At 44.9% G+C, this 24255-nt stretch overlaps 1 protein-coding gene across 3 annotated transcripts in view; it reads left to right on the top strand.

Annotated features, from left to right (window-relative positions):
* The window catches only part of LOC139277604 (src-like-adapter 2), a 30921-nt gene extending 7398 nt beyond the window's left edge, over positions 1-23523 (top strand). Inside the window, exons 2-8 of one of the 3 annotated variants that reach the window (XM_070896290.1) lie at positions 3899-3995; positions 8208-8310; positions 10548-10634; positions 11392-11495; positions 18462-18611; positions 19686-19815; positions 20493-23523. In XM_070896290.1, coding sequence (XP_070752391.1) covers positions 3917-3995; positions 8208-8310; positions 10548-10634; positions 11392-11495; positions 18462-18611; positions 19686-19815; positions 20493-20730 — 891 coding nt within the window. In that variant the 5' untranslated portion in view covers positions 3899-3916 and the 3' untranslated portion in view covers positions 20731-23523. Of the gene's footprint in view, positions 1-3869; positions 3996-8207; positions 8311-10547; positions 10635-11391; positions 11496-18461; positions 18612-19685; positions 19816-20492 lie in introns of all 3 variants that reach the window. The other 2 variants (XM_070896289.1, XM_070896291.1) reach the window with 2 other exon arrangements.
* The last annotated feature ends 732 nt before the right edge of the window (positions 23524-24255 follow it).

The following is a 24255-nucleotide window of genomic DNA, read 5'->3' as shown; positions in this document are numbered from 1 at the left end:
TAGGAGTGTTTAAGGCAGTTCCTATAACACCCTGTTTCACTGCATGTAACTTTCAAAGTAATTTAAGGACAAAATAACTGAAATCACAAAATAACCGTAACTATGGAAATCAGCACGCAAGCTCCCTGGTTAGTTCGAGTTTGCTTTTATTAAGATTTGCTTTAAACATTATTCCGTTAATAAATTAGATATCATTTTAAAAATTAAAATAGTAGCCATAAATTTCTAAACCTGGCAGTCGGCAGAATGAGCAGGCCACACCATTACCACCACACCATTACAAGATGATTTTGCACAGCATAAACAAAAAAAAAAGATTTCAAGTACAGGAAATAGAAAGCCACAGACTAGTCAACCGCTTGACCCTCGTGTCCGGTCTGGCCCTATTTGGGTCATTCAGCCCGTTTTCCAAAGATATCTGGTGCGTTCCCATTGCGCAGGACACCATGTAGCAGCACAAGATACAACAGAGTATATGTGCGCATTGGCCGGTCTCCTCCTAAGTAGGAGGACGCGCTATCTTGTCACACGAGGAGCGGTGCATCGTGTAACACGCGATGTAGTATTCTGCTGCTAAGGCGCCGTTGTATTTAAAGCGGCCGGTTTCTTCAAGGCTGCAAAGCCTAATTACTGCACGAAAGGGCATCTTAAAGTCCATTAGAGGTGAGGTGCAGTCAATAAGGGAACCTTCATGGCCCCAGGTCAGAATAAACCAGCCTTCTCTTCTTATTTCTTTTGCTTTTGATGCTTTGAAATGTGACATCAGAAGTGTGATAGACTCAAAATGTTTGAATATGTAGATGGGTATGTGTACAAATATATTAAAAAAAATAAAGACTTGCATTTTTGAGCTCCTCAAGATGTCCCAAAGCACTTTACAGCCAATGAAGTACTTTTGGAGTGCAGTCACTGTTGTACTGTAAGAAACGCGGCAGCCAAATTGCGCACAGCAAGCTCCCACAAACAGCAATGTGATAACGACCAGATATAATCATATAATCTGTTTTTTGCTATCTTGATTGAGAGATAAATATTGGCCAGGACATCAGGAATAATACCCCTGTTCTTCTTCAAAATAGTGCCCTGGGATCTTCTATGTCCACCTGAGAGAGTAGACGGGGCCTCAGTTTAATGTCTCATCAGAAAAGCAGGACATCTGATGGTGCAGCACCCCCTCAGTACAGCACTGGAGTATTGGTCTAGATTCTTGTGCTTAAGTCTCTAGAGTGGGACTTTGAACTCACAACCTTCTGGCTCAGAGGCAAGAGTGTGCTACCCACTGAGCCACGACTGACACCTATCGCAATAAATGTAGTATATAGTACATATATATATGGGTGCAAAGAAGGCTAAGCTGTATGGTGGCAAAGTAAGCATTCAATAACTTATAAAATCAAAGCTGCAAACGGATGGGGTTAAATGAAGGGGCTCGCAAGTGAATTCAGTTCCAATCACATAAGGGAAAAATAGACAGCTTAGAGACTTGGAGATGTAGGCTGCAGAGAAAAGGGGCTAGACTTTCCACTTCACATCACTGGGCTAGCGACCATATAGCGCCCAAAACGGCCTGCTATCACCCATTTTGACTGAAAAGTGGAAAGTTGGGCCGGCACATCGCCGGAAAATTGCCGGCCCAATTTTTGGCTCACGTCGCCAAGTTGATCGCTGAGGTGATCGCCCACACTTCGCCGGGTGCAACTTTCGGCTCCATGCCGGCACATCGCCGGGCTGATCGCTCGCCGAGAACATCGCTGGAGAATAGTTGCTTTTCCCTGGCCTTCCTCACAGAACTCGGCCCTACGGACGCCATTTTGAATGTCGGAGGAAGGGAGGAGGCTGCTTAAACAAGGCGCTTAAAAACTTGTGAGTTATTTTAAGGTCTTTTACAGATAGATCCACTCACATTTATACTTATATTTATAATTCTAATTATATTTCCATTTATTTTAGTGGAAAGGGTAGTTTAATAGTAGAAAGGGCATTTATATCAACAGTGATAGTAATAGTGATAGTGATGAAGCCTGTAGCCACTCGACCATTACTTGTAACTGCTGAATTGCTGGCGTCTGAGGTTGAGTTAAATGAAGGGTTTAGTGAAGGGGCCAATCGAAGACTAACGCTTGGGTGGAGGACAGCCGTAGAACTTACAGGGAAAAACAATCTTACCTCAACTTGTCTGATAACACGTGAACATAAGAACATAAGAATTAGGAACAGGAGTAGGCCATCTAGCCCCTCGAGCCTGCTCCACCATTCAACAAGATCATGGCTGATCTGGCCGTGGACTCAGCTCCACTTACCCGCCCGCTCCCCGTAACCCTTAATTCCCTTATTGGTTAAAAATCTATCTATCTGTGACTTGAATACATTCAATGAGCTAGCCTCAACTGCTTCCTTGGGCAGAGAATTCCACAGATTCACAACCCTCTGGGAGAAGAAATTCCTTCTCAACTTGGTTTTAAATTGGCTCCCCCGTATTTTGAGGCTGTGCCCCCTAGTTCTAGTCTCCCCGACCAGTGGAAACAACCTCTCTGCCTCTATCTTGTCTATCCCTTTCATTATTTTAAATGTTTCTATAAGATCACCCCTCATCCTTCTGAACTCCAATGAGTAAAGACCCAGTCTACTCAATCTATCATCATAAGGTGCCTTCGAAGGCTGCACTTCCAAAAGGAGGTCACTGATGAAATATGCCAACTCATCAAGGGGCATCTGCAGCCTACCAGCACCATCAGGACCGCACTGCCCGTTGAGGTCAAGGTTACTGCAGCACTATCCTTCTACACATCGGGCTCCTTTCAGGCTTCAGCTGGCGACATCTATGGTATCTCTCAGCACGCCACAAACTGCTCCATTCGGCAGGTGACTCAAGCCCTTTACACTCGCAGGATGGACTTCATAAGCTTCCCTATGATCAGGGAGGCACAGACCAGGAGGGCTTTGGGTTTCTCCAGAATAGCAAACTTGTAGGAAATGCGACAGCCAATTTGCGCACAGCAAACTCCCACAGCCAGCAAGACAGTAATGACCAGATCATCTGTTTTAGGGATGTTAGTTGAAGGATAAATATTGGCCGGGACACCAAGAACTTCTTAATATCAGTCTTAAATCTGCCTTTTTACTAGTTTGAACCTGTGGCCACCTTTACCTACTGTTGCAACATAATTCCTCTGAAATGTTCACAAAAGCAACAACATTCTTGTTGTTGAATGTATTAATTCAAACAACAACAGCTTGTATTTATATAGCACCTTTAATGCAATAAAATGTCCTAAGGCACTTCACAGGAGTGTTATCAGAAGAAAACACAATTTGCAACCAAACCATATAAGGAGATGTTAGGGCAGATGACCAAAAGTTTGATCGTAGAGGTAGGTTTTAAGGAGCGCCTTCAAGGAGGAAAGAAAGGCAGAGAGGTTTAGGGAGGGAATTCCTGGGCTTAAGGCCTACGCAGCTAAAGGCATGATCACCAATGGTGGAGCATTTAAAATCGGGTTAGACCAGAATAGGCAGAGCGCAGGGGCATTATATGTAAGATATTCTTTTTTTAAAGTATTTTTAGCCTTTACTGCGGTGGGGGTAGGGGAGACCATCAGCTGGGTTAGCTGTCCCTGGCCACTGTTGAGTGAGCACTGCTGGAAGATTAGCCTTTACTGCGGTGGGGGTAGGGGAGACCATCAGCTGGGTTAGCTGTCCCTGGCCACTGTTGAGTGAGCACTGCTGGAAGATGTATGTGTGAGGACGGGAGTGGGCTTGAGATCAGCGAACATCCCATCAACCCTTAATGTCCGGGGCTCGCACATGCGTGTTCTTTGCTGATCCTTCTCACTGAATCACACCCACTCATCTGCTCTTCCTTTGCCTTACAGCCTCTTCTATTTAATACATTGAAAAGCAGTTCACTGGCCTGAACGTTATGGGCAGCCGACCAAGCAAGTCTAGGCGCATGACCAACACCATGATCCCGTCAAACCCAGCCAGCCAGCCCTCGGCAGGTAAGATATACTTGTTGTTGTAATAAAGCTCTCAGTCACCACTGCAGCGGGCGGAGGGTGGGGGTGGAGGCAGAGGGTGGGGGGGGGGGCGGGGGTGGAGTGTGGGGGCGGAGTGTGGGGGTGGCAGGTGGTGGGGGGGGGGGTCCGATAGCAGTCAACCTCCTTTCTCCTCTAGTTCACACCATCGCGTTTCAAGCAACGATGAGACTTCGCAGTGGAGTGTACGGATCAGACTTTATTGATACACACTAACGGTGATCCGTCTTAACCTGTATACAGTGAGTAGCTTTTCCCGGTTTCTGTATCTTTCGAGCACTCTCTGACATACTGTTGAAAACCATGATCGCTTATACACCATATTTTGACAACATTAAAGGAAAATGTCATAGATAAAACTGTGTGATGTATCTATTCCCAAACCCTTTGAAAACAGGCTACTCGTGTGTGCAGTTGTTCGTTTGCTTCAAAACTAGTTCCCTAAACAAGACTTCCTCAAATGGATTTGATACGCCTGTTTTATTACGCTAAAACTAAAGTTAAATTTTATTACCAACACCTACACCTACTTCCTTACACATGGACTTTACATGTCAGAGGTCAAGCCATGCTTTCTCTCATGACACTTCAAAGTCATCCTATTTATATTGGCAAGCCTTTTGCTTTCAGACACAAAGAAGCTCGACTGTTAACCCTTAACCCCCCAAGATGTCCAACAAGGGGGGGGGAGGAGTGGGAGAGAGAGGGGGAAGGGCGGGGGAAGAAGGGGGGAAAACTATCAGAGTACCTGCTCCTGGCCACTGCTCTGTAACTTCTGCTGCAAGATGCTACATAGAATTACATACAGCACAGAAACAGGCCACTTACAGCAGTGAGGTCCCCAGGCCTGATTGAATGGGAAATTACCGTGTCACGACAGGCAGCCAGCAACAAGAGTGCTGCAGTCAGATTTTCCAATAACTGCCCGCACCTTCCACACCTTGCCCGCCGGATCACAAAGCGGTTACTCGACAATCACCTCTCTGTTCACTTTGATACCTGGGCCTGGAACCCTCAATACTTCCAAAACTTGCAACAACAGGTATTAAGGAGCCAATGGAAAAAGCTTACATTTTATTTTCTGAATGAGTACATTTTGAAATTTTCCATCGCTTTCCAACAAACGGTTAAAGACCAAATGCTCTCGTTGAGTGAGATCAGTGTTCCAGCCTGGCCATTTCATTTCCGTTGTTACGCAAAATGGTTATTTTAAGATTAATGGTTCGTACAGAGCAGTGAGCCACAGAGTCCTTTACACTTGTCAAATGACCTTGTCAGGTTGATGAAGCTGTTTAAAAAAAAGCATGCGGGATCCTTGGATTTATAAATAGTTGCATAGAGTGCAAAAGAACGGAAGTTAGGGTAAAGCTTTATAAATCATTGGTTAGACATCAGCTCGAGTATTGTGTCCAATTCTGGACTCATCGTCATCCTCGGCAGTCCCTTGGAATCGAGGAAGACTTGCTTCTACTCTAAAAATGAGTCCTTAGGTGGCTGAACAGTCCAATACGAGAACCACAGTCCCTGTCACAGGTGGGACAGATAGTCGTTGAGGGAAGGGGTAGGTGAGACTGGTTTGCCGAACGCTCTTTCCGCTGCCTGCGCTTGGTTTCTGCACACTCTCAGCGATGAGACTCGAGGTGCTCAGCGCCCTCCCGGATGCACTTCCTCCACTTAGGGCAGTCTTTGGCCAGGGTCTCCCAGGTGTCAGTGGGGATGTTGCACTTTATCAGGGAGGCTTTGAGAGTGTCCTTGTAACGTTTCCTCTGCCCACCTTTAGCTCGTTTGCCGTGGAGGAGTTCCAAGTAGAGCGCTTGCTTTGGGAGTCTCATGTCTGGCATGCGAACAATGTGGACACCACATTTTTGAAAGGATGTCAAGGTCATGGAGAGGGTACAGAGGAGATTGACCAGAATGGTACCAGAGCCAAGGGGATTCAATTATGTGGAGAGACTAGAGAAGGTGGGATTGTTCTCCTTAGAGCAAGGAAAGTTAAAGGAAGATTCAATAGAAGTGTTCAAAATAATGAGGTGTTTTAACAGATTAGATAGGGAGAAACTGTTTCCACTGGCAGGAGGGTCGGTAACCAGATAATTGGCAAAAGAAATCCAGGGGACAGTTGAGGAGAATTATTTTTTACAAAGCGTCGTGTTATGATCTGGGACACACTGCCTGAAAGGGCGGTGGAAGCAGATTCAATAATAACTTTCAAAAGGAAAGTGGATAGATACTTGTAGCCAAGGCTTCTTCCGTAGCACCTCTAAAACCCATGACCTCTGCCACCTAGATGGACAAGGGCAGCAGGTGCATGGGAACAATTATCACCTTAAGTTCCCCTCCAAGTCACACACCATCCTGATTTGGAGATATATCACCATTCCTTCATCGTCGCCGGGTCAAAATTATGGAACTCCCTCCCTAACAGCACTGTGGGAGTACCTTCACCACACGGACTGCAGCGGTTCAAGAAGGCGGCTCACCACCACCTTCTCAAGGGCACTCAGGGACGGGCAATAAATGTTGGCCTTGCCAGCGACGCCCACATCCTGTGAATGAATTTTTAAAATGAAAAAAATTTGCAGGGCTACGTGGGACTAATTTTCCAAGAACTGGCACAGGCATGATGGGCCAAATGGCCTCCTTCTGCGCTGTTAGCTTCTATGATTCTAATGCCTCAGTACTTCTATGTGACAACCTCAAGTTTATTCTACCAGAAAAACCAAAGCAGGTATGCATTTGTTTCATTAATAGGGGCAATGAGGCTTGCTAGGTGTAAATGGCCCTGACGTCACATGGCCACAGAGCCTGTTGATATTTATACAGTGCAAATCTGGTGGCATCAGGATCACCCTTACTTCCCACATAATCAGAGCTAACCCTGTCAGGCTGTGTTTATCTAAGCACAGCTCATAAGGGGCAGGATCATGAATGCTACCTCCATGGTACCCATGAGTGACACTGCTTGTAAATTGTAATGTTGAGAGACTATCATGCTGAGTGACATATAGATCACCCCAGTGTACATAGGCCACACCCCAGGGTAGATTTTAACTTTCATTGCCACGCAGCCAATAATTAAATTCAATAAAATAAAATCTGGAATAAAAAGCTAGTAACAGTAATGGTGACCATGAAACTATCGGGTTGTCGTAAAAAAAAATCTGGTTCACTTGTCCTTGAAGGAAGGAAATCTGACGCCCTTACCCGGTCTGGCTGATATGTGGCTCCAAACCCGCAGCAATGGGGTTGGCTCTTAACTGCCCTCTGAAATGATACAGCAAGCCACTCAGTTGTATTCAAGAAGGCGGGTCACCACCACCTTCTCGAGGGCAATTAGGGATGGGCAATAAATGCCGGCCTTGCTGGCGACGCCCACATCCCGTGAGCGAATTTTTTTTAAAGTAGAGGGTCTGCCACCCATTAGACATCCAGCCCATTGAAGTCCGTTACCTCCAATTTAGTGCCCACTGGTGAAAGTCAAAATCTAACTCTCTCAGGGCAACTAGAGATGGGCAATAAATGGCGGACAAACCAATGTCACCCACATCCTGTGGACACATGAAAATAAGTAGATTACATTGCCGATATGGATGAGTTTTTCAGTTGCGTGGCCTACATGCCAGTTAATGTGGTAATCAATACCATAGATAAGTATAATTTCCATTTCTGCTGACTGGAACCACACTCATCAACAAATTAAATGTCTTTAACACTTTCATATCTAACGAGTCCCAAAAATGGCTCCTCCTCTTTCTCAAAATACACAGGTAGCTCAGTGCAGTCGGACAGCTATTCTTAACCTCAAGCCAATTATACAAACTCCACAAAGGTCTGGGTTTTTTCTCTTCTAGTCAGCACTAACGGTGCAAGTCATAGCCAGGTTATTACAGATATTTGGCGCAAAAGTACTGTTGGGGATATTAACGGGGAAGCACTTACCGCTTCCATATGACAGAGGTTTTATCTGTGTAAAATAAAAGCGTTACATGTTCGTCTCATCACTGTGCAAAGTCATTTGTAGGCTTCTGTGTATTGGGAAGCAATGAGTAAAGTGTCTGTGTGGGAGGCCATTTTGTTTTTGTGCCGCCGACATTTTAGCACCTCTATCCTAATCATGATTACGGTAAAAAAATATACAATTTCTAATGTTTTCAAAAATATGTTTTCTTTTTCTAGATATTAGCAAAGTTATGGTGGTGGTGGCACTGTATAATTACCCGTCGTCATCTGATTCTGAACCCGTTATTACTGTGGGCGAGAGGCTGAATGTCATTAGCGAGTAAGTATCACTCCACAGGAGACTGCTGGAGACTTGCTTTTACCGTGGGTTCAGCCGTTAACCCTTTAGTACACAGATGGATAATTTTGTTAATCAGTTTCCCTTGTGTAATCTCTCAAACGCATAACAGTCAGGCCTCCAACCAGAGAGGCAGCAATCTATGCTCATGGGCCCCTCACCAATGAAATCTGTGGCGTCTCTCTTGTCTTTGTCTTCCCTCCCCCTTTATTGCATGGACGGTAGTTGCTACGATAAAACATTCATCCAGGAACCCTGCCAATCTGACCTGCCTCAAGCTCGTAGAGTTAAGGACGCTGTGTGTGACATTCCAGTAGTTTCATGGCCAACATTACTGATACTAGATTCTTTAAATTCCAGATTTATTTAGTTGAATTTAAATTCTCCAGCTGCCGTGGTGGGATTTGAACCCTTGTCCCTGGATCATTAGTAATCCAGAGGCCTGGATTAATGACCCGGGGACATGAGTTCAAATCCCACCATGGCACCTGGGGAATTTAAATTCAATTAAATAAATCTGGAATTTAAAAAAAAAGCACAAGTATCAGTAATGGTGACCATGAAACTACCGGATTGACGTAAAAACCCATCTGGTTCACTAATGTCCTTTAGGGAAGGAAATCTGCCGTCCTTACCCGGTCTGGCCGATATGTGACTCCAGACCCAGCAATGTGATTGACTCTTAACTGCCCTCTGAAAAGGCCCAGCGAGCCACTCAGTTATTCAAGGGCAATTCGGGATGCCAATAAATGCTGGCCATGCCAGCAATGCCCACATCCTGTGGAGTCCCTAGGAATTAAGGATTAATCGCCTGGATTCTGCTGCGAGCAACACCCAGGAAAAAAATTCATCGGGACATTAAATAAATTGTGCATTTGTTTTCATTTTCTTTAAATTCTTTCCTTCATTAGTTATAAAAATGATTGGAGTTGGGGAACAGTTAAGAATAATCCAATAGGGGTGATTCAGAGCCTGTTCGCTTTACAAGTGCCATAGGAAGGTGGTGCACCGTGAGCATGGATGTATCCAGCGACCAACGGAGGGCGCGTGTGGGGGCGGGGCTGTTGGAGGCGGGGAGGTCATATGATGAAACCTCCAGGAAAACGCCCAACCAAAGTTGGCGACCCTCGCTAAACGCATTGCTGTATTCGCACAACATTCCTGTGTCGACTATTTGAGTGACAGCATTAACTGAGGGGTTTGTTAAAAATAGTCGAAAGAGGGATTGTAACTGATCATGGGACCGTATTCATTGCTAATGTCACATTATATGGTTTATATCACTTAATGGAAAGACTTCCTTTGTTCACTGCGTGTAGAGAAATTGTAAACGTGGGTATAAGCCACAAATAGTGAGCAGAGTATGGCCCATAAAGTCTCGCGCCTCGCGAGTGTACCCAATTATTCCCAGTAAATCTTCCCTGTTTATTCTCGACAAGCATGACATTAGACTGCAGGGTATTTCGGAAGTAACTTTGAGTACAATGTACACCACTGCCCACGTACTTGTACAGTTAAAACAAATAGTCAATTGTCTGCAGTATAAAAGATTGACAAACCCTTCTATATTTCATAAAATCATAAAATCATAGAATGGTTACAGCACAGAAGGAGGCCATTCAGCCCGTCGAGCCTGTGCCGGCTCTCTGTAAGAGCACTTTAGCGAGTCCCTCTCTCCCACCCTTTCCCCGTAGCCCTGCAAATATTGTTTTCTTTCAGGTGCTTATCCAATTCCCTTTTGAAAGCCACGATTGAGTCTGCCTCTGTCAGCTTTTCAGGCAGTGCATTCCAGACCCTAAACACTCGCTGCGTAAAAAGGTTTTTCCTCACGTCGCCTTTGGTTCTTTTGTCAATCACCTTAAATCTGTGTCCCCTTCTTGACCCTTCTGCCAAAGGAACAATAAGAGGCTGCGTGGTTGAATTCACACACAGGGCCAAGCAATTCAAACCCTGTGTATATCTAGAATCATTCCCTTTAGTATTTTGAATTTGCCCAAAAAAGCTTCTAAAGATTAATGGAGGGAAGGGGTGCTATATTTATCATTTTTGTTAAATCTGTGCACTGTGTAATTTTATTAAATTGCTTACAGCATGTTCCGCTGTTGACTGCAGAAAATGAACAGTTCTGAGATTGGGGAAACATGCTTCTGAGAAGGCTTGGCAAAGACAGGTCCATGCTGATTAAAATGCAAATGAATTTCCTTTGTGTTCACTTATAGGGAAGGTGATTGGTGGAAGGTCGTGTCCATGGCAACTGGCAAAGAATGTCACATCCCTTGCAACTATGTGGCCAAGGTGTATCACAGGTAAAGAGAATCCCTCACCTTTTGTACATTCTAGGCTGCAGTTATATTCGTACCTTTGTGTTGACAAGAAGCAGTTTCCAGAAGATTCCATTGGTGGTTAAAGTAAGAGTGAAACTCATGCCAGTCACAGGTTTCACTCCCATTTTCCACTGCAGCTCCCCAAGTTCAGTAAAGATGTTTATTTCCTCAATCTTTCACTTTTAAAGTGTCAGCATGGTGGCACTCTTGCCTCAGAGTCGGGGGGTTGTGGGTTCAAGTCCCACTCCAGAGACATGTGTCCGTTATCTCGGACGACGCTCCAGTGCAGTGCTGAGGGAGTGCTGCCCTCTCAGGAGGATGTACAAAATCCCACGGCACCATTTCGAAGAAGAGCAGATGGAGTTATCCCCAGTGTCCTAGCCAATATTTATCCCTCAGCTAACATCACCAAAAGCAGATCATCTGGTCATTATCGCATCGCTGTTTGTGGGACCTTGCTGTGTGAAAATTGGCTGCCGTGTTTCCTACATTACCACAGTGACTACACTCCAAAAGTATTTAATTCACTATAAACCGCTTGAGGACGTCCAGAGGTTGTGAAAGATGCTATATAACTGCTTATACTGAGATGCTCAGGAGTGACAAGACATAGCATGTCACATGCCAGCAACACTTGTGCATGAGGAAATTATAGAGGTGGTGAAGGCTGAACTAAACTGTGCCCCCGACTTTGTCCTATCTCACTTTCATTGTTCTTTCTGTCCTCCCCTGCCCACAGGTGGTTGTATGAAGGCATCAGCAGAGAGAAAGCGGAGGAACTGCTTTTGTTGCCCAGCAACCGGTCCGGGGCCTTCATGATCAGAGAGAGTCAGACCAGGAAAGGTAGGCGAAGGAGGCAATCTTAAATTCCATGATATTTTTCAATTCCATAAGAATGTAAGAATTAGGAGCAGGAGTAGGCCATTCGGCCCCTCGTGCCTGCTCCACCATTCAATGAGTACATGGCTGATCTTCTACCTCAACTCCACTTTCTCGCCTCATCCCCATATCCTTTGATTCTCTTAATATGCCAAAAATCTATCTGTCTCAGCCTTGAATATACTCAACAACTGGGGCAGAGAATTCCAAAGATTCACCACCCTCTGAGAATTTATGATATTAATACCACCAACGAGATCATGACTTGGTTACGACCATCAGTCCCAGGCATGGTGAAAATTTGGCAATTAAGCTGATGCTGGGACTAACATATGTTAATGATAACATAGATTCATAGAATGATAGAAAAATTACGACATAGAAGGAGGACATTCGGCCTATCATGTCCGTGCCGGTTGAAAAAGAGCTATCCAGCCTAATCCCACTTCCAGCACTAGGTCCGTAGCCCTGTAGGTTACGGCTCTTTAAGTGCACTTGTGGTGATTGTTTCTGCCTCTATCACCCTTTCAGGCAGTGAGTTCCAGACCCCCACCACCCTCTGGGTGAAGTAATGTTTCCTCATCTCCCCTCTAATCCTTCTACCAACTACTTTAAATCAATGTCCCCTGGTTATTGACCCCTCTGCTAAGGGAAATAGATCCTTCCTATCCACTCTATCTAGACCCCCAATAATTTTATACACCTCAATTAAATCTCCCCTCAGCCTCCTCTGTTCCAAGGAAAACAACCCCAGCCTATCCAATCTTTCCTCATAGCTAAAGTTTTCCACTCCTGGCAACATCCTCGTAAATCTCCACTGTACCCTCTCCAGTGCAGTCTCGTCCTTCCTGCAATGTGGTGACCAGAACTGCACGCAATACTCAAGCTGTGGCCTAACTAGTGTTGTATACAGTTCTAGCATAATTTCCCAGCTCTTATATTCTATGCCTCGGCTAATAAAGGAAAGCATTCCGTATGCATTTTTGACTACCTTATCGACCTGTCCTGCTACCTTTAAGGATCTGTGGACATACACTCCAAGGTCCCTCTGTTTCTCCACACCTCTCAGTATCCTCCCATTTATTGTGTAAATATGGAAATATTAACAACAACAACTTGTATTTATATAGTGCCTTTAATGTAGTAAAACTTCCCAAGGTGCTTCACAGGAGCGTTATAAGACAAAACAATAAATTTGACACCGAGCCATATAAGGAGAAATTATGGCAAATGAACAAAAACTTGGTCAAAGAAGTAGGTTTTAAGGAGTGTCTGAAAGAACGAAAGAGAGGTAGCGAGGCGGAGAGGTTTAGGGAGGGATTTCCAGAGCTTAGGGCCCAGGCAGCTGAGGGCACGGCCGCCGATGGTTGAGCAGTTATAATCAGGGATGTTCAAAAGGGCAGAATTTGAGGAGCACAGAAAACAAAATTAAAACAAAATTAAGGCAAAAGACATTAGAACCACAGGGTTGTGTGGGTATTTAGCCCAGGAGCGAGGTAGAGGGGTAGAGGTAGCAATGTGGTATCGGTGATGTCTCTATCAGTACAGATCCAGTGCGCTCAGTATAAAACATCTGTAAGCTAGTCTCAACTTTTGAAGATTGCAATCTGAAAAACGAGACTCTCTTGAGTAAAGAACGGGGCGGTGGGGGGGAGAGTGAAATTTCTTTCATGTCAGGTTCAGTTTCAAGAAAGATTTGCAGACAAACATTTTCAGGGGCTATCTATTTATTTCTCGCTTATGTTTACATAAATTGCACTATTTTTTAAAACCCTCGGCAGCAAATAAATCGCCAACTTGGCTTAACCAGTAAAACTAGTAGCTACCAAAAGCTAAAAGTGAACAAATATTATCATAACACTTATAAAATATTAAAATTGATGGATTAAAAAAATTCGCCAATCGATTATTTTCTGCTCCTAAAATTCCTTGCAAGTCATCTCCTAGAAGTCATTATTTTTTTGCGCATTCTGTAAGCTTCAAGTGGCACGATTTAGTCAATCTCTTGCTGAAATATGCAGTGGAAATTTTATGGGCTGGAATAGATTCACCGACTTCCAATTATCAAACGAGCAAATTCATGGTTTTAAAAAAAGCACAAGTTTGCCCAAAGTAAGATGATGAAGAGGTTTAATTCGGCACACATTTTTTTGCTGCTCTTGTTGATGGTGTGAATGTGCATGTGGAGAGCAGGCAGAGGGACTTTCTAAATATCTAGTCAAATGGGGCTCCCAAATAAGATGGCAGGGTGGGATTAATTTCCTCTGTGGCAGAGATGGAACGAAGACTACAGAATTGAAGGGCGACTGGGGGACGACACCAGGGGCAATTCGTAGAATGATACAGCACAGAAGGTGGCCATTCAGCCCATCGTGTCAGTGCTGATCCTTCGAAAGAGCTATCCAATTAGTCACAGCTTTCCCTCTCTTTTCCCAGAGCCATGCAGATTTTTCCTTTTTAAGTACATAGGCCAAATCTAGGATTTGGAGCGGTTGTAGGGGGCGACACAAGCTGTGACGGTAACATTTATGGCAGGAGGGGGGGTATGCCAGTCATCTCTAGTGCATTATTGTTACATTCGCGAGTGAACGCCTGTGGTAAAACAGGCGGACATGTAATGTCAACACTGCCAGCGATACAGGGAAAATAGCACACAGAGAAAATTAGAGCTCAAAAAGGGATTCAGAATTAATTTGATTTATACCTCAGAATGTCATATTCCCAAATCGATCAATCCCCCCGGCTTCGCCCCGAAGCAAGTCGTGTAATTTTGGCCAGTGAGCTAAAGAGGGTCATAATCTCAACATCTGCTCGAAGAGCAGATAAATGAGGCAGATTTATGCTAAAGTAATGGTGAGAAGGAAGCAATGGGATCTTGGTTATAATCAGAACAGAGTTAACCGTCATTTCTTCTGGTTTTCTTTCAAAAACAAAATTACAAATAAAAATTTATACCACACATGTTTTTTTTCAATTCATTCATGGGATGTGGGCATCACCTGCAAGGCCAGCATTTATTGCCCATCCCTAATTGCCCTTGAGAAGGTGGTGGTGAGCCACGTTCTTGAATGGCTTGCTCGGCCATTTCAAGGGGCAGTGAAGAGTCAACCACATCGCTGTGGGTCTGGAGTCACATATAGGCCAGACCGGGTAAGGACGGCAGATTTCCTTCCCTAAAGGACATTAGTGAACCAGATGGATTCTTATGACAATCTGGTAGTATTATGGTCATCATTGCTGATACTAGCTTTTTGATTCCAGATTTATTTAATTGAATTTATATTCCCCAGCTGCCATGGTGGGATTTAAACTCACGTGTCTGGATCATTAGTCCAGGCCTCTGGATTACTAGTCCAATAACATTCAGTAAGAGTAAAGGCATCTTACTGCAATTATATTGGGTCCTGGTGAGACAGCACCTGGAGTATTGTGTACAGTTTTGATCTCCTTACCTAAGGGATTGTCCTATGAGAAAAGATTGAGTGGACTAGGCCAATATTCTTTAGAGTTTAGATGAATGAGAGTGATTGAACAATACAAAATTCTTACAGGGCTTGACAGGGTAGATGCAGGTAGGATGTTTCCCCTGGCTGGGGGTCACAGTCTCAGAATAAAAGGTCGGCCATTTAGGACTGAGATGAAGAGAAATTTCTTCACTCAGAGGGTGGTGAATCTTTAGAATTCTTTACCCAAGCGGGCTGTGGAGGCTCAGTCTTTGAGTATATTCAAGACAGTGATTAATAGATTATTGAATATTAAGGGAATCAAGGGATATGGGGACAGTGCAGGAAAGTGGAGTGGAGGTAGAAGATCAGCCATGATCTCACTGAATGGCAGAACAGGCTCGATGGGCTGAATGGCCTACTCCTGCTCCTACTCCTAATTCTTATGTTCTTATTACCACTATGCTACAGTACCTCACTGCAGGGACTGTGGGAATATCTTTTATGTCTCCACACTTGTGCTTTCATTAATACATATATTGGTTTGAAATCATCTCTTAGACGATGCCCTCTATAAATAGAGCAGGCCGAAGGCAATAGTACGATCAGTTAATGGAAATAACTCAGTGTGGAACTGGCGAGGAATTAATCATGCATTTGTTGCTGCTGTGGTCAGCCTCACTGTGAAGATATTTATCACACCTCACTACTTACTGATCTTGCACTGTGAACAAATACTCTGGTCACAAATGACTTTAATCTACTTAAACTGTTACTCTACTGAATAAATAGCAACTCCACAGTTACACACCGAATAATTCTTACCCTGCTGAATAAACAACTCGATAGTTACACAGTGAGTAACCCTTACCCTGCTGAATAAACAACTCGATAGTTACACAGTGAGTAACCTTTACCCTGCTGAATAAACAACTCGATAGTTACACAGTGAGTAACTCTTACCCTGCTGAATAAACAACTCGATAGTTACACAGTGAGTAACCCTTACCCTGCTGAATAAACAACTCGATAGTTACACAGTGAGTAACCCTTACCCTGCTGAATAAACAACTCGATAGTTACACAGTGAGTAACCCTTACCCTGCTGAATAAACAACTCGATAGTTTTTTTTTATTATTCGTTGCCAATCTTTCCAATTCTTTGTCAAATCACAAACACCAGAGGTCACCTTGCACCTGTCAAGGATCACTCTGCGCCAATGCTCTTAGCCAAAAGGCCTAGAGCCCAAGCACCGTTCCTGGAAGTACTGCAATACCAGGTTCGTGCCATGGAGGTGGATGGGTCAGGCCCCCCACACACCTCCGTGGAGGTGGATGGGTCAAGCCACCCCACCCACCTCCTATTTCCAAAAAGCATAGGAGAATCACCTTCCTGATCCAGGGAGAACCACGTTGGGGTCATGGTTACTCCCCTGTCAGGTCAGTTACGCATGATCTTAGCCAAAAGGCCGGAACCCTTAACCTGCTGAATAAACAACTTGATAGTTACTGTGAGTAACCCTTACCCTGCTGAATAAACAACTCGAGAGTTACACAGTGAGTAACCCTTAACCTGCTGAATAAAAAAACTCAATAGTTACACAGTAAGTCATCCTTGCCCTCAAAAATAAGCTAAAACTCCACATAGTTAACATTGGATAACCTCCCTATTAGTACTACAAATGTTGTAACTAATCCTCAGAAGACACAGTTACCGCATTCACTGTATAGCTTTACAAAGTTTCTGTTCATTCAGCAACATAAAGGTTCAAGTGTTAGTAATTGTCAGTGTATTCGTTATAATAGTTCAATCCAGTCGCAGTTAGTACAAATTGTTACTCCAGGAAACACTGTAATATCATAACTGTAAGGCCTTTAAAATATATTGTTTTAAATTAATTAAGAATCATCACAATAAAACATAAATCGTATCTGCGCCTTAAAGTGTGAAGACTTTCAGCCCCCAGAAATGAAAGATAAAGAAAAGAAACCAGATAAAAGTTCCGTGCCAGTGCAGAAGCCGGTTGCTAGGTGTTTATCGGCATTGAGTGGCTGCACATGTGAGACCACACTCTGCCGAACAGGTGGCACCGTGAGTTAACCATGAAACACGGAGCTGGTGACAGGAAGGCGCTTCATCAGACCACCTTCACTCATCAGCTCCCCCCCCCGGCTTCGGAAGTGCGCTGTCGAGTGCCGCAACACATTTACCCTCTCAGCGTGTCTCAGACAAGCCCATTAACCCTTCGACTGCTGCGGCAGGATTACTGCACCATTTTCAATGTCTGGGGGGGGAGGGAGGCATGTTATGGTCATATTCAAATAAAAATATGACTTGCATCTATGTAGCGCCCTTTCACAACCTCAGGACGTCTCAAACAGTGTTCCCTTTAAATTTGTTGTGGGTGCGTGGCCCCTTTAAGGGGCTGCGTGGCTTTTTCTATTTAACAGCCGGCGTGTTGGCTGCACGGGAACTGCCGGGCACTGCGCGGCCGCACAGCTTAAAGGAAACGCTGGTCCAGAAGCGGGGTGTTGTCACTGCTGTAATCGCCTCCGGAATGATCAGGAAACGGACAGCAGGAATTGACGCCTTTTCTTTTCCCCTGTGACTTTGCAGGGAAGCTTTCCAAAAGGCCTTGCTTAAAATCAGAAGAGAATATTTCTGACTGTGTCACACAAATCAATTACAATTTGTTTCCCGGGCCGTGTCCAGGGCAGCCCCTTTCACTGAGCATCACTGCACAGTCATGCTCATGTCAGGGCTCTGCTCTCAGACAACTTGCAGGTGGCTGCTCGCTAGATGTTGAGCGAGCCCAGATCATCGGGATATTGGACTGGTACAGGCAAAATTAGTTGAAAGGGAGAAATGTAGTGTCAGTTTGGCTCAGTGCTCGCACACTTACCTCTACATCCGACAGTTGTGGGTTTAAGCTCCCACTCCAGGACTTGAACGCATAGTCTAGGCACAGCAGTGCAGTGCTGATGCAAAGCTGCATTATCGGAGATGCCATCTTTCTGAGGGAATTGTTAAACCACCGCTCTCAACTGCCGGGGGAGGTGGAAGTTAGAAGATCTTTTGGCACGATTTGAGGAAGGGCAGGAAGTGGTCCAGGCCAAGATTCATCCCTCAACCAACACCACCACTAAAACAGATCACAGGATCACACAGCACAGAAGGAGGCCATTCGGCCCATCGTGCCTTCGAAAGAACACTCCAATCAGACCCGCTGTATTCCCATAACCCTGCAAATGTTCCTTTTTTAATTCTATATCCAAGTCCCCTTTTGAAGGTTACTGTTGAATATGCTTCCACCCCCCATCCAGGCAGTGGATTCCAGATCGTAACAACACACTGCCTAAAAAAAATCCCCCCGCCCCTCCCCCAACGGTTCCTTTTCCAATTACAGGTCAAGGATTGGGAAAATATTGTGGAGGTTCTGCAATGCCACAACTCTAAATCTTTATGCGTCCCCTCTTGTTTCTGCAGGTTCCTATACATTGTCTATCAGACGATCCAACAGTGCATCGTGGGATTCCATCAAACACTACCGTATCCATCGCTTGCCCAATGGCTGGTTCTACATCTCCCCGCGCCTCACGGTCCCATCCCTGCATGACATGGTGGACTATTACTCAGGTGCGTCTCACAGAAGCTCTCAGTCTCTTGCCTTGCGCCACCCAAGATTTTTCAACAGGTTTGCTTCCACTCCGGGGACTTGAGCACAAACAATCCAGTGCAGCACTGAGGGGGAGAGCTGTAATGTTGGAGGTGCCGTCTTTCGGATGAGACATTAAACTGAGGTCTCGTCTACTCTCTCGGGTGGACGTAAAAGATCCCACGGCACTATTTTGAAGAAGAGCCGGGGAGTTATTCCTGGTGTCCTGGGGCCAATATTTATCCCTCAATCAACATCACTAAAACAGATTATCTGGTCATTATCACATTGCTGTTTGCGGCAGCATGCTGTGTGCAAATTGGCCGCCGCTTTTCCCACATTACAAAAGTATTTCATTGGTTGTGAAAATGCATTGAGAGTCCGGTGGTCGTGAAAGGCGCTATATAAATGCAAGTCTTTCTTTTTTTTCACTGAGGGCAGGAAACATGTTTAAAAAGTCGTTAACATTTTCAACCCTGTTGAAGAGGCACCATCACTTTTCTCTTATTTATTAATTTTTTCAAACACATGAATAGGAGGAGGCCGGTCAGCCCCTCGAGTCTGTTCTGCCATTCAATAAGACCATGGCTGATCTGTGACCTAACTATGCCTGCCTTTGCCCTGTATCCTTTAGTACCTTTGGGTAACAAAAATCTACCAATCTCAGATTTAAAATTAACAATTGATCGTTTGTGGAAGAGTGTTCCAAACTTCTACCAGCCTTTTTGTGTAGAAGTTTGGAATTTCACTCCTGAAAGGTCTGGCTCTAATTTTTACCCCTAGTCCTAGACTCTCCAACCAGGGGAAATAGTTACTCTCTATCTACCCTATCTGTTCCCCTTAATATCTTGAAAACTTCGATCAGATCACCCCTTAACCTTCTAAATTCCAGGGAATACAACCCTAGTCTGAGAAATGTCTGTTCATTGTTTACTTGGTCAAGACGTTATTTGTTTAGTCTTTCTTCAGATGGTAGGGAAAGTTGGGCTTTGAGCCTGAAGTTGGCCTTGCCTCTCTGCACCTTACTGACAGCACAATCTCTCTATCCTCTGCAGAATCCAATGAGGGTTTGTGTTGCATCTTGAAGGAGCCGTGTCACATTCAGGGGCCTCCCGCTGTACAGCAACATCACCCGGATCCTGTCGTGGTGCAGAAACCTCAGCTAAATTGGAGCGAGGTGGACAGGTACGGAGTGCACAGACCGTGCACATCAGTAACAGCGTCCGTCATACGTAAAGGAAAACATCTCGGTGCACTATACAGAGCGGGAAAAGAAAGTTAGGCGCCAAGCTAGAGAGTGGCAGGAGGGAGTGGGCGGGGGAGGTTTCGTAAGGGGAAGGGGGAAAAGATACCGTCAAAGGGAAGGGTTATTAGGAAGACGAGGTGGGAGAGAATTCCAGAGGCCAATGTCATGGTGGGTGAGAGAGTGATGACAATGTGGAGCTTTGTGTCGGAGAGGTGCAGCATGCAGAGTTGTGAATAAGGGAGTTTATGGGTGTGATGTATTTGCCTCATGTGTTCTTTGCTTAAGAATTCATAGCAGCACATTGCTATTAAGAACTGGTTAGTTTGTTAGCAAAGGTTTAACAATTACATTACACATTACCAGTTCATCTGCTATGGGTAAGGGAGGGTAAGGAAGGGCTGAAGAGGAGACTCAAGCCTCTGCTGATGAAGGTGCAGTGGTGAAGGAGAATGATCCTTATCAAGGTGGAAAGTGCCCATATAACGGGAACCGATCCAATGCTCCGGGCTACATTGTGCCTTTGTATCTTCTCCGAAGTCCAAGCAATTGGGTGTGATTCTGTGACATTACTTAGCTCGCTAGACCCGCTCATCGTCCAACTACTTCTCTCTTCCAGCTCCGTCTTGATCAACGACGACAAAGATTCAGGCGAAGAGTCGCCCGTCAGCGTGGGTCTGCGGGAAGCCATCAACTCTTACCTCTTCATGACCGAGGAAATGGGGCTGGACGAGATGAACGACAGAAAGGCTCGATTGAAAATGCTGCAGACACGGATACAGAGCAGCCAGCGGCACGCAAACCTCAATATGGTCGGCAATCTGGCCGACCTCAATTTCAACTCAGCGGGATTCTGATCCTAAACAAAAAGCGGGGGACGCTGTCGAGGACTTCATTGTATTCCCTTTAACTTATTTACGGCGGTTACTATTCTGGTGCAGTTGAGCTGCACTTTGTTACATTTTGTTTTATTGGGCTTTTTTGGAAATGAAAGAAATCCAATGTCCTATTTGGGGCACTGTGATTGTGTTGCTGTCAGTCTGGGGCGGGAGGTTGAAATCTGATTGGATATATTTCTGGAGGATTCATCACATGACCCTCTATGGCCATTTAGGACGGAGATGAGGAGAAACGTCTTCACTCAGAGGTCGTGAATCTTTGGAATTCTCTACCTCAGAGAGCTGTGGAGGCTCAGTCATTGAGCATATTCAAGACAGAGATAGGTAGATTTTTGGATATTAAGGGAATCAAGGGATATGGGAATAGTGCAGGAAAGTAGAGTTGAGGCCAAGATCAGATCAGCCATGATAGTATTGAATGGTGGAGCAGGTTTGAGGGGTCGAATGGCCTACTCCTGCTCCTATTTCTTACGTTCTTATGGAATTACATTGAGTCTACAGCACTGAAACAGGTCATTCGGCCCAATTGCTCCGTGCAGGTGTTTATGCTCCAACCGAGCCTCCTCTCACCCTATCAGCATGTATTTATCTAGTTCCCCTTAAATGCATCTATACTATTCACCCCAACCACTCTCTGTGGTAGCGAGTTCCACATTCTAACCACAGCAGCAGGGTCGGGGCCCAGGGATGGTGCAGCAAAGCTTGGTCTCCAGTCGTCTTGGTTAATCCTTGCCACTGGACCAAGGCCTTGCTTTGTCAACCTCATGTGGTGGCTGATGTGCAATGGCCACCCCACGTTAAAAGAATCCCACACCGGCATCTTCCACCCTTCAAGATGTAGGTTATTGAAACACCTGTGACCTCATCTTTTTTTGGTGTGGAAGCAGGTCATCCTTGACACGAGGGACTGCCTAATATTATACTATCACCTGGGAGACCCTGGCCAAAGACCGCCCTAAGTGGAGGAAGCGTGCATCCGGGAGGGCGCTGAGCACCTCGAGTCTCGTTGCTGAGAGCATGCAGAAATCAAGCGCAGGCAGCGGAAAGAGCGTGTGGCAAACCAGTCCCATCCACCCCTTCCCACAACGACTATCTGCCCCACCTGTGACAGAGACTGGTTCTCGTATTGGACTGTTCAGCCACCTAAGAACTCATGTTAAGAATGGAAGCAAGTCTTCCTTGATTCTGCCTATCATGGATGGATGGATTATCATCATAGGTAGTCCCTCGAAATCGAGGACGACTTGCTTCCATTCCACCACCACCACTAAAGGCTCTGACTTGGACTCGGGTCCAATACTAGACTATACTAGCCACTCTCTGGGTAAAGAAGTTTCTCCTGAATTCCCTATTGGATACCTTAGTGACTATTTAATTAAGAAGCAAATTCGTGTCAGTATTGAGCCACAGGGAGGGTCAGCAAGCGCCATGAAGGTAAGCACTGAGCAAGTCCACTATCACCAGTTATTTGTGACTAATTTGTGTTAGCTGCATTAGGAAATATATTTGTGTATCAGCCCCTAGGATCAAATTGTAGCTGCGATAACAAAACTGCTAAGCAAGCTCAGAGCAATTTTATACCCTTTTGGGTTTTCGGTGACCCACGTTGCTTCCTGTGGAACTAGCTGGATCTAGTTCACAGGAACTCACATGGACACGCGTGAGGAGCTCAGTCCTAACGAGTGGAAGATTCCGTCAGCGCTGGCCCTTCACAATATTCCACCCAGCCCGTGGAAATGGCATGAGCTTTACTGCTGGCGCGGTGCCACACCAGTAACTGTGTGCAACACCACGATGGCTAAGTTCAGATAGTAATGGAGATTGCAATGCAGTCTTAATCTGGCACTGCGATTGTTTAAAACATCTGAACCTAATCATCCCCAACTTGCCCGGAACCATGGCCACTATAATAAATAATTCACAAGCTTCAATCCAGCATCTGCACTTTTGAGGAATTATCAAAGGCCTGGATTCCACTTTGGGTTGCCAACTCCAGTTGGACATATTCCTGGAGATCTCCTGCCTCCAATCGCCCCACCCAGTCAAACAGACATTTTTTTCCTATCCCCAATATTTTTATTACTGATAAACAATTACTTTTTTTTTAATGCCCCTAGTACTCGCAACAGTATCCAGGAGATTAATCGTTAATTCCTGGAGACTCCAGGACAATCCTGGAAGGTTGGCAACCCTAATTCCACTATCTTTGACTGGGAATTGACGGTAATTGGAATCAATAGGATGTGTTGCACATTGGGATTATAGGGCTTCTGGAGAGACGCTGCACGGGAAATCACAGTCTACCATGTTTATAGCCCTTCTTTTGCCCATCCTGCGCACCCTATGAGCTAGAGTTGTCTAGAATCAACTCTTATATCCAATAGGGGTGAATGGCAAGCGGTTTGGAAAATTGGACGTCTATCCAATGGGCAATGGCGTAGACCATCGAAATTGTGTGCGACTGGAGTCAATAGGAAATGGCTGGATCCGTTGGAATTCTCTCTGATGGGTGTGAAGAGGGAATGGGTTTGCTTTCTGAGAATTCTATGCTTGGATCAGGAATGTATTCTGCTTCAATGAAACAAGAAAGCAAAATTGTAAGCCTTCCCTAAAATGTAGTATCGAGCAGTGCAATGCTCAAGATGGTTCTGTATAATTTATTTGACACTTTCAGTGGTCATAGTGTAAAGATATTCTGATTTAATCTGTTATTAATGCCATTGTAAATAAAGAAAACTTTGTAATAAAGTCACTGCATCTCATGTGATTTGTTGTTTCACAGTTTCATTGAAGAGCTAAAAGCACAGATGAACCAACACTTTAAATGGCACTTAGGAATCCCTGTTTTGCTATTAAATGTATTGCTGGTTGACGGGAAAAAAAATCTACATTTTTATGTAGGATTGCACAGGACATACGGCACAGAAACAGGCCATTCGGCTCAACCAGTCCATGGTGTTTATGCTCCACTTGAGCCTCCTCCCATCTTTCCTCATCTAAATCTATCAGCATAACCCTCTATTCCCTTCTCCCTCATATGCTTGTCCAGCCTCCCCTTAAATGCATCCATACTATTCATTTCAACCACTCCCTGTGGCAGCGAGTTCCACATTCTCACCACTCTCTGGGTAAAGAAGTTCCTTCTGAATTCCCTATTGGATTTCTTGGTGACTGTCTTGTACTGATGGCCTCTAGTTATGCTCTTCCCCACAAGTGGAAACACTCTCTCTGCATCCACTCTATCAAAACTGTTATGTTTAGAATAACTCCACAAGACTGAGTACTGTAAGTGTAAACTGATGTGACCTTAGTCTCTTTAATACAACTCCAGAGTGCCAAAGCAGCATGGTAGACAACCTTATATACTCGCTTGCATGAGGTGTGCAGGTGACCCTTGGGCTTCCAACAGATGCACCCTCTGGTGGCAAGTTTTACACAGTTATAATGTTTACATACATAACATCACTCCTCCCCCAAAGTCTT

This window comes from Pristiophorus japonicus, chromosome 12, assembly GCF_044704955.1.
Source record: "Pristiophorus japonicus isolate sPriJap1 chromosome 12, sPriJap1.hap1, whole genome shotgun sequence".
Classification (NCBI taxonomy): Eukaryota; Metazoa; Chordata; class Chondrichthyes; family Pristiophoridae; genus Pristiophorus; species Pristiophorus japonicus.
This window is presented reverse-complemented; position numbering and strand designations above follow the sequence as displayed.